General features: G+C 38.6%; 1 protein-coding gene across 1 annotated transcript in view; it reads right to left on the bottom strand.

The window, feature by feature from the left end:
* Positions 1–9966, bottom strand: part of asxl2 (ASXL transcriptional regulator 2) — an 18539-nt gene extending 8573 nt beyond the window's left edge. The window contains exons 1-5 of the mRNA XM_010769252.1: positions 9709–9966; positions 7911–7993; positions 7696–7698; positions 6800–6908; positions 6277–6503 (exon numbers count right to left, since the gene is read on the bottom strand). Of these exons, the coding sequence (XP_010767554.1) occupies positions 6277–6503; positions 6800–6908; positions 7696–7698; positions 7911–7993; positions 9709–9765 (479 nt within the window). The 5' untranslated portion in view covers positions 9766–9966. The remainder of the gene's footprint in view (positions 1–6276; positions 6504–6799; positions 6909–7695; positions 7699–7910; positions 7994–9708) is intronic.
* Between the last annotated feature and the right edge of the window lie 939 nt (positions 9967–10905).

The raw sequence follows: 10905 nt of genomic DNA, 5'->3' as shown, positions 1-10905 counted from the left end.
GAGAGTAGCTCACTCTCACAAGCAGTCAAATTATTTGTTCTTCTTTATAACTTTTTTGTTTTACTAATGTGGGAAACTCTTGAAATATAGCAGTTCAATCTATCTATGTCCGAGCAAGAAGGCAGAAATACATTTCAGCGATTATTTTAAATTATTTTATTGGATGAGGTTAGTGTTTTCTTGTTGTCAACAAATCCCATGAAAATACACCGGGCTTCAAAATGTCCTAAAACAGCTGGGTGATGTCGTTTTTAGTAANACACCTTTAGACCTAACACATTTAGCTATGGCACTGTCGTATACATTGAATTATTCCATTTGATAATGTGTAATCAACTTAGGTACCCCAACCAAAAAAAAATATTCGAATACCTGAATAATTTCGAATATTCGATTAATCGTTCCCATCCCTAATATGCACGTGTGCAATATGTGGTGTAATCTGTTTTGGGGCCATAACATAAAATGACAACAAGATTGTACGGTTATCAATGCATTATAAGTTAGTTATGATGTAGTTAAAACAATATTGGATGATAGTCATTTTTTTTTTTGTGTTTTGGACTGAGATAAATCATGGGTCAAAATTGACCCGCGAACACCATGAACGGTAACAGCTTTGGAACACAACACAAGGGTTAAATGTAGGAAAGTCTGAGCTAAATGATCCTGGTGGTAGACTAATTTCTCAAGCTAACCAACATTAATTTGAAAGCTCTGTTTAGAGTATTAAATGGATAAAGCTTCTTTCTTTTTGTATAATTGTCAGTGGGGTTGAACAATCATTCAGGCAGCCCCACTAGAAACAAAACAATAAGAAAGGAATGAAGCTCTGCTCATTAGCTGATTTCCAGTGGTTGGTTATCAGTAATGACTAAGATAGTTAACGCCCCTTCGCAGCTCTGGTTAGAAGTCATTGCGGAAACACAGGAAACCAGCTGAAGTAGCATCAGAAGAGGCGAACACGCATTGCATCGTGGCCTCAAGATAATGCTTGGAATACTCTGAGCATCAGACATGATGATAGCAAGAGGTGGGTTTTATCTTTTTATGTTGTTCCAATAATGTATTTTGTAATTGTAGCAGAGAGGCTGCAGGCTGTAAACACTTCGGTCACATCACAGCAGCTTTTTCTCTTTGGGGTCAAATCATTGCTGTCTAGTGAATTGCACACCTGATTGCACCGGATTGCGTGGCAACTTTGCTGAATGAGCCCTTCTTCGAGTAGCAATTATTTTGTTTTCCTCAGGCTGTGCTCTCACTGACTTTCATTATTTCTCTCTGCCACTTGTATATTTTAAGTGACTGTTAAAGCAGGAAACTGTATTTTCTCAGTGTGACCCTAACCACTTCCTCATTATGCACAAGTTAGGAGCTGCCAAGCAAATAACCTTGCTTTATATCTGAGTGGGAGGCCTCAGATATCGTTTTATTTTTAAATGCAGGAGACACAAAGTCAAATGCAAATGAGATAACATTGAATAATAAACAAATAAAACTGGTACATTATGTAGAGAAGGCGTGGTGATAGAAATGTAGAACAGAGAAGTTGTTGGGAACAATCAGATGTTCAGCTCATTTCTTGTAATGTGATATCTTAGCGAGGTAATGCAATCTACTTCTTTGTGCAATGTATTGGATTCAGTTTCATCAACACAAAGCATGATGTGACAAAGTCTGTACACCACCCTCGGGAAGTGTATTTTGTAACATCTGTTTGGTGCTTTTGTGTTTGCAGTTCCCTCCAAGCTGCAGTCACAGCCGTCCTCTCCGCAGCCTCGATGCTCGTCGCCTTCTGTCCCCAGCGGTAAACTCATCTCTCCCTCGCAGAAGCACAGCAAGAAAGCTCTCAAACAGGTACTACTGGGTTTGCTTTTCTTTGTTCTTTTAATTGTTTATTATGTTAAAAACAGCTTCTAACTATATTCACCATTTGTTCAAGCATGTGTCAGATTCTAAACAAGTTCCTGCCACACCCTCATGCTCACAAACACCCATACAAATCCCTTCTACCTCACACTTTAACACACATTCTTGTTTAGTAAAGTAATATATTTTGTATTGCATTTGTAGACCAAGTGTATAGCATTTAAAGGAGACTACTACACTTAAATCTAAAAACAGTAATGATCTGAATTTGTATTTCACACCTCTTACTCACACTTTTCTGCAGACACTTTTTTTGCTGACACGTTTTCATTTAATGTGTAAACAACCCATGTTGGCGTGTCAGCAGGCGCCGACTATATTTCCATTCCCGCCTGTAAAACATCTTGTGCTAATTATTTAAAAACAATGACGCTGCTGGAAAAATGCCTATAGCTGGTTTTTCAGTATTAATGTGCTCATAATCCACCCTGGTCAACATCTTTCTAATGGCGGCTTCATGCCTTTTGTGTTCAGTTTAATTAGATTTCACTTGATTGTAATTCACTCCATCTGTGCTGGTGTGTACTTTGCGGCTCTGTAAGACCAATTTGTGTTCCTTTTATTGGGCGTGGATACAACAGATGAAGCAATTTTACTGAAATAAAAGTGCTGGAGATACTTATTGTGTATTTGTATTCTGTGATTCTGTTTCAATCAGCTGAGTCGAAGCACAGTCACTCAGCGAACTGTCTGCTTCTTTAATCCGTTGACAGTGTGTTTTTGAGTTGATCAGACTCCTCGACAGATTTGATTCAGGCTTGTTTTATGCAACCTATTTCATTGCAGCCCTGTCATTTAGCGGTTATTTAACCAGGCAAGTGGCCCCGGGGGAGTAGTTGCAGGAAAGCAGAGGGTTACTCACACTCTCTGTTTCTCATTCTGCTGGCTATTTATTCCCTTCTTATTGGACTTGTTTTTCAGGCCTTGAAGCAGCAGCAGCAGAGAAACCAGCGCAGACAGGTGGGGATGCCAACCACCTCCAGTCCTAGACTGCTTCTGAAAACCATCAAAGATATGTCTGACAACATTACTACAAAGACCGGTAGGTGGCAGCTATTATACTGTCAAATACAATTTAGAATTACACTAGTAGTAGTCACAGGGGATATTTAATGCATGATATAACAAAAAGGTTTGATGATAAAGGACTGTAACTGATACAGATCTTAGGTATTGTCCTGATAGATTTACATAACGACACAACAAAAGACATCATCTAAACATGACTCCTTTATTTGGCAACTTGAGTATGAGAGTTAGATCTCTGACGTGCAATTACTCTTTTCCCTCTGTCAACACAGACTTATGCCACCCGGTTGTCCCCAGGAAGGTTTCTCAGAGGTCAGGCCGCCTTAGTACAGGTAAGTCACACTTCTACTTATATTCAACAGATTGGTTTGGAAAACTCAAAGAAAAGGGCTTGCAATAACAAATACTAATCCAACACTCCTATGCTAATATCAAGTATTGCCTGTGTGCCAAAGCCTAGCATAGCATATTCCTCTTTTCCATAGTCCTCCATTGCTATCCAAAAATGTATAAACCCACAACGTTGCAGTGAGACTGCAGTCTATTGTGAGTCACTGGTACAATTTCCTGTTGCTGTATACTCACTGGTGCGCTCAAAAATGATTCATCCACAGTTTAAAATAATCCACAACAAAGTAACTGCTTACCGTTGTAGGAATAGCATTTACTAAAAACGACATCACCCAGCTGTTTTAGGACATTTTGAAGCCCGGTGTATTTTCATGGGATTTGTTGACAACNGAAGAATTAAGAAAACTAACCAGACTGCAAAACAGTTTCCTGCCAATCAATGGTAATAGTAGTAATTAGAGCTGTATCAATTACTTGGCTGGTCATTTAGTTGATTGGCAGGAAACTGTTTTGCAGTCTGGTTAGTTTTCTTAATTCTTCTACTCCACTCCATGCCATGTTATACTGTTTATTCCACTATATTTGACTCTCAGCTATACCAAAAATACTTTATTAAATGAGCCCTATTATGCTTTTTGGGGTTTCCCCTTTCCTGTAGTGTGTTCTAGTTTTTAGTGCATGTAAATGTTCTGCAGAGGCTAAAATCCCTGCTTTTATATGATGAATAACTGCGTTTACAGTTTATTTTTGCGGAACATTTCCCTGAAGCTGAATGCTTTATTTTCGTTGTTGTAATGGTGTGTTTCCTCAATTAGAACATCTGTGTGTAAAAGAGGTCTGTGTGCACTTTGAAGCGATGGTGGTTGAGATGATGCAGGCTTGTTACAGCAACGACACCATTTTCCCATTTTCTGTTCCCATAATCACACATTCCCATTTTATATATTTGGGTGTTGTGTTCTGGGAAACCTGTATTCTTAATAAACACCTTTCATACAGAAAGGTTTCAGGAGTTATTGTGGAACACCGTGATGGGGTAGGAGTTAGGGATGGGAACGATTAATCGAATATTCAAAATTATTCAGGTATTCGAATGTGAGTTATGAATATTTGTATTGTAATTTTGTTTTTTGGTAGGGGTGCCTAAGTTGATTACACATTATCAAATGGAATAATTCAATGTATACGACAGTGCCATAGCTAAATGTGTTAGGTCTAAAGGTGTGTTTTGCTCCGCTCACCGGTCCCTCACAGCGGGCAGAGCTGCAGGTGCTGATCTCTCTCTCTCGGTCATACTTCACTCGCATTTATGTCCAAATCCATCAGATCTAGCTAGTTCTAGCTAATGATATGGCTGCTGTTGTGATAGGGTTACGTTACCCTAACCCGTTATGTTGTTCGTGTATGATCCCCTTTAATTTAAATGTTATGTTTTAAGCATGAAAGCTGTAGGCCTACAGCTGTCAACTGTTCAAACTGTGATCACCAGTTCAATACATTTGACAAATTCGACTTGGTTTCTATACTTATTTGAACATGTATTTATTTATTTTTCAAAATTAAAAATCTTTTTTAAAAAAGATTGTCTAAAGTCAAAGATGAATCTTGATTGGGCCAAATTTGACCTCGAGTCACCCACAACAATTCTGCTGGGTCTCCCCAGACCCGAGGGGGGGGGCTAGTGGAGCACACTCAGGTACTGCGGACCGCATAAAGCTTAGCAGACTCTTCACGCTAACAAAGGATCACTTCTAGGCAGGGTTGAGAGGGTTACTTTGTAAATGTAATCAGTTACTGAATACATGCTCTGAAAGTAATCAGAATACAGTTACAGTTACGTATTCAGATTACTTTTAGAATACTTTTGGAATACTTTCTTTTTCCATAACAGATGGGTATGTTTTGGTGCACAGGACACACTTATTTTACTGTTTTAATGGCTTATCAAGAACTCAAACACAACATCTTGGTGTCATTCTGGACAGCTCCCTCTCATCTGCACCCCACATAAAAAACATCACCCGGACTGCATTCTTTGTCTTAGTCTTAAAACCTTTCCTTAGAATATGTTATGAATTGTAAGGTGTCCTTGGGTGCTTTGAAAGGCGCCCCTAAATAGAATGAATTATCATTATTATTTATTATCTGAAACGATGTAATAACTATTAAAACCTTTTCCAGTCACTTGCCCCATGCATTCAGCAGCAGCAGGCCATTCACTTTGATCCCGTTATAAATGTCATCATTTCGACAATAAATAAATGCTACATAAACGTTATCTTGCACATTTTATCTAACCATCTCCGTTTCTAACTTTCAATATATTTCTCTCTCTCTCATCTGCGTGCGGGGGCGGGGCCTCACAGACACGCTGCATCTCTCTCTCGCTCAGACATGCTGCAGTGTGCACACAGTTCTGCCAGTAATGATTACATTTTGTGAGGAATCTTTTCCACCAATAATTCCAATAAGTATTCCAAAATGTATTCACTCAGGTTTACGAAAGTAACTATAATCAGATTATTCGTTTTTCAAATGTAACGCCAGCTGAATACAGTTAGCCTACTTGATTTTTGTATTCTGATTACGTAACGCCGTTACATATATTCCGTTACAACCCAACCCTGCTTCTAGGCTACTGTCCCGCAGCTCCTGCCTCTCTGTTGGACTCTGTCGCAGCGGGGCTACTGCTGTGGTGCGGAGCGCATTAACCAGACTCTTCACAACGAAGGATCACTTCTTCTTCAAGGCAGGGAAGGTTTCGCGGTACGCAGTCTACTGTCCCGCAGCTGCTGCCTCTCTGTTGGACTCCGGTACTGCACCTTACTCACGAAACGTTGTAAAAATGGGTGGGGGGCGAACACAGTAACCACTCCGCCAACGCCACAGTCCCCCCCCTGTCGTGCGGGCCGGATGAGAATGTCTGGCGGGCCGGATGTGGCCCGCGGGCCGCCAGTTGGTGGTCACTGTTGTAGATGATGGCCTGTGAACTCTACTGGAATAAGTGACCTAAGTGTTTTAGTGTTGTCCAAACGGTTAGTAATGACAGTACCTCTCCGCATCCACCTCCCTCTCCTGCCATCTCCAGCGATGGCACTGCTGTTGTTTTCTGTGCTTTGGGAGTCAGAGAGATTGTCACTGCTGTCCTCAGAGTCCTCCTCAGAAAGCTCCTTCATCACGTCTGAAATGTCCTTCTACATAAAATAAAATAAAACATAGAGTGTGTTATCTTTATGTTATACATTCAGGAGAAGAAGAGCCAAGTAGAAATTCCAAAACATCTCAATCAACCTAACCATAACCCGTACTGAAAACAAAACCAAAGCATTCACATTTTAGTATAATACATTTTTAAACATAATTATCTTTGGTCATCATATTATAATGAATGTTTTCTTACCTTTCTTAAGTAGATAGACATCGTGAGTGCTCTTTTACTGAGCAGCCCAGTCACAATTATAGCCTTACAGAGCGCAATAGTGAGACTAACCTTAAGAGTGTAGACCCCCATTCTGCCGGGAACTTTGTAGAAGATCCCCTCATCCCCACGAGAGTTTGTGTGCAGCATTGCGTTCAGACATGCCAGCGGCGAGGTTCCACTGTATCATGAGAGAAAAACGCAAATCACACATCTGTTGCAATAAATCACACAGCTGGGAGAAAGATGTAAGAAGGGTGAAGGCTGCTCTGATATCTGGGGAGAAACTGCTATGATGCTCCAGGAGGACACGTAGGAGTTCAGGTCAGATTGTTACGACCTGATAATCTCGGATAAAACTGGTCTGGAATTATTATGTCTGTTGCACAAAATCGGCTTACCTTTTATTGTAAAGTTGAATTAATTAAGAGTGCACAATAAGGCTTCAGCAGTTGTGCAAAATATGTATCTAGAGGCACATAATGAAGCATTAATGTAACTTACATTTGTGTTGTTTTGCATAGAGTTTATAACTTCATAAAGTACATAAGCAAAATGTTAGGCGATAAAACGCATAGATTGAAAAAATGTAACATCTGTTATGTATTTAGAAAATTACACTAGTTAGGCTTCCAATATTGCCAGCCCAATCATTTATCTCATTAAATGTACACCCCCGCTAAATACTTTGGATGATATCATGTAACTGTGTGTTGAGTAAAACATCAGTATCCATTCTTTACTTTTTTAGAACTTTGAATAATGTACCATACTGAAAAATGTAAATGTATGTTATGCATGGCTATAGATACGTATAGCAGGTGTAGGTATAATACAAGAGGGAGTCCAACACTGTCTTTAGCAACTGAACCTAGGACATGTTATTGTTAATAACATGCAAAAGGTAAAACAGAACTAAGTGGCAGTGAGTTTGTTAAGATAAGGGGTGGGGGCTAGCTTTTTCTTACCTTCTGGATGAGAACAGTGACAATGAAAAAAAAGGAAATGAAAGAAAATATTAATTGAGTAGAATAATGGTCACCATGTGAACAAGAGAAAGGGAAGAATGTGATTTGAGCAATCGAGTACAGAGGGAGAAAGCTGTGTGATGTCTCTCGTGAAAAATGTGTCCCCTACGAAAGGCATTGCGGCAGTAAAGCTACGGAGCCTGGAACATATGTACCTTATTTCCTTAAGCCTTTCTCTTTGGATCACCTGCAGGATCTCTTTATGGCTCATGGGCGTATTAGGGTATTTCTCCAAAACCTACGATAATTATGGGCAAAAAGAAAGCACAGATGAGTTCAGTGAGTGAGAGTGGTTGTTATAAAAACATGAAGCCGAAGAATTCACATACTAAAGCTTTCCAAAAGGTTTACACAAAGCATCTGTACAATACACAGAATAATCAAGAACACAAACATTGTGGCTTTTTGTTTTTAAGATCTTCTGCTATGATGTTGTTCCACTTGCTGGATCAACTGTTTGTCTAACTACAAAGTTATAATTTCCACACATGGCTAGGGAAGTGTGATCCAAGGAAACATTGCGTTATGTAACGACATGAACAGCAAAAGCAGCAAGACCACTTGAAGAAAATGTAAAGAACTGCGAAGCATGACAATAGAAACATCTCACAATACAGTAACAGTATAGAAACTGTCACGCCTTCGTAAAAAATGTGAACACAACGATGCTTTATTTTGCTCCCACCTTGTACATTCTTGTATCAACTGTTCGTATAGCCCCGCATACGCATTCCAACAATAGTAATGGGTGTTTTGAAAATAACTTAGCTACAGCAAGTATCAATAGCCACGTTATGCAACTAAATACTGTAAACAACTAAGGGGTCAAACTAAAAGTAGATGTCTAAATAAGCAATAACATAACTTTTTAACTATGACATATTTGGCAGTGGTGGGATTTAACATAGTACATTAACATTTTTTTTAATGAAACGTTATACTTTTACAACACTACATTTCAGGCAATTATATAACTTTTTACTCTACTGCATTTATCTGAACATTACATTTCTCAACAAAAAAGGAAGATGTGCTTGTATTTGATGCAGTACTGTGTTCCTAAGAAAACTCAGTGCTGTTCGATCTCTGATCTAAAACATTGATAAACAACAATATCAAATATTTATACACGTATTTATTCGTCAAAAACAAAGAATACACATACACAACACTTCTAAAAGGTGCCATTCTGCATACTGGGTAATTCGTACATTAAGCTGGTAATACTTACGTAACATTCTGAATAAGACATTTTACTTGAAATGCAGTTTTGCTAAGTATTTTATTGCATGGTGTTTCAACTTTTGATTAAGTAAAATTTGAATACTTTTTCCACCACTGCTTGTTGGGAGTTTTGATATGTTGTAGTTGATGGCATGCTACACTAGACAGATAGCTACAATGCTAACCACAATCATCAGTGTATTCTGACAAATCCCCAAACCGTGACATGCAATATACTAACTCGCTGATATATCATGGAGTTGGGATCATGTCAGGGGAATTACTTTAGCTTAGATATTGTACGTCATAAGGTGTTTTATTTGAGGCTCGAACCTCACAAACTTGTTGACGAACTTAGCAGGAGCTAGCATGCTAACCTGGCTAGCGCAGCTGTGACGTGATTACTTAACGGTTACTTTCAATCCGCTTTGAATCCTGACAAACATGTCAACCTTGTTTAGTGGACGCAACACAGAGAAGGGGTTTAAAAACATGCTTAGGTGCACACAGCTGACCGTCACCTCGGTGCAATGTGTGCTTATTTACGGTGACAGCTAACTAGCCCTAGTGACAGCGCTGCTCCAAATGTCTGACCGTCAACACAGGGCCTCGCGCGGAGCACGCAACATCCCGACTATAGCAGGTCATGAACTCATAAACACAGTTGTACAAGTGGGAGCGTTCAAGGGAAACAACCACAACAAACGAAGGTAAAGACGCATAGAATACCGTTTTAGCGGCTTCTGCCCACGTCCTCCCCTTCTTTTTCTTCTGTCTCTCCCTCATCGCTGACGTCCTGTTGCAGCAGAGTAGTGTTGAGTGTATGTTCCAGTTGAAATGTTGCTGTAGTTACCGCGTAAGATCCACTCCGTCTGCCATGTTGGACTTACTGTTAAAAAAAGGGTCACGTGACTCCGAGGGAAACGTCATCCTACTGTATGAAGCTGTCACTGCAAAGACTTCAAGAGTTACCACAATGTTTATAAAGTTGCCATGCAGAGTTCTCAAGATTCCCCATAGTGAATATTTGACGGGCAGTCTTGTATATCTTCCACTGTCATTATGTATATATTTAACTTTAAAGTATTGTTATTTATCTTCTATTTTGAGATGTTTATATTTGTATTTTTATGTTGTAGGCCTATTCCTTTTCATCTTCACATTGTGGGAAATGCCTTGTTTAAATGGGATCAATAAAGTATATCTTATCTTATAATGTTTATAAAGATGTCATTGCAAAGAATTCAAAACGTCCCACTTAATTACAGGTGAAAGAAGTACTCAGATGTTGTACTCAGTGGTGGAAGAAGTACTCTGATGCTTTACTTGAGTAAAAGTAATATATTATTGTCAAAATACTTAATTACAAGAAACAAGAAAAGTCCTGCATTCAAAATCTTACTTAAGTTAAAGTATTATCAGCAAGATTTGCATAAAGTATAAGAAGTAAAAGTAATCATTGTGCAGACAAATTGCTTTATGTGTGTATTAAACAGTATTTATATTATATTTACTGTATATTATATAGATAATATAGTAGCATTCTATGGTTGAAGTTTACAGAACTGTAATATTCAGAATCACTATTGAACCATTTTTTAAATAATTGTACTCTTTTGTGACTTAAAGAGTTAGTCTACTATTTACATTTTTAAAGATGCATTTTGTTAAAACTAAGTAAAGCTTTTAAGTAAATGTAGTGGAGTAAAATTACATGATTTCTCTTTCAAATTAAGTGTAGTAGAAGTATACAGAAAGTTAGTATAAAAAAGTACCTCCAAATGTCACTTACAGTAAGTACTTGAGTACACAGTTACTTTACATAACTGCACTTAATGTTTATAAAGCTGCCATTGCAAAGACTTCAAGATTCCCCACATGTTGTTTTTAAGAGTTGTAACTGCAATGTCTTTAAGATTGTCCCAC

The sequence above is a fragment of the Notothenia coriiceps genome, unplaced genomic scaffold, assembly GCF_000735185.1.
Source record: "Notothenia coriiceps isolate Sejong01 unplaced genomic scaffold, NC01 NC01_scaffold00000120, whole genome shotgun sequence".
Taxonomy (NCBI): Eukaryota; Metazoa; Chordata; class Actinopteri; order Perciformes; family Nototheniidae; genus Notothenia; species Notothenia coriiceps.
Note: the sequence above shows the minus strand (reverse complement) of the source record. Positions and strands in the feature narration are given on the sequence as shown.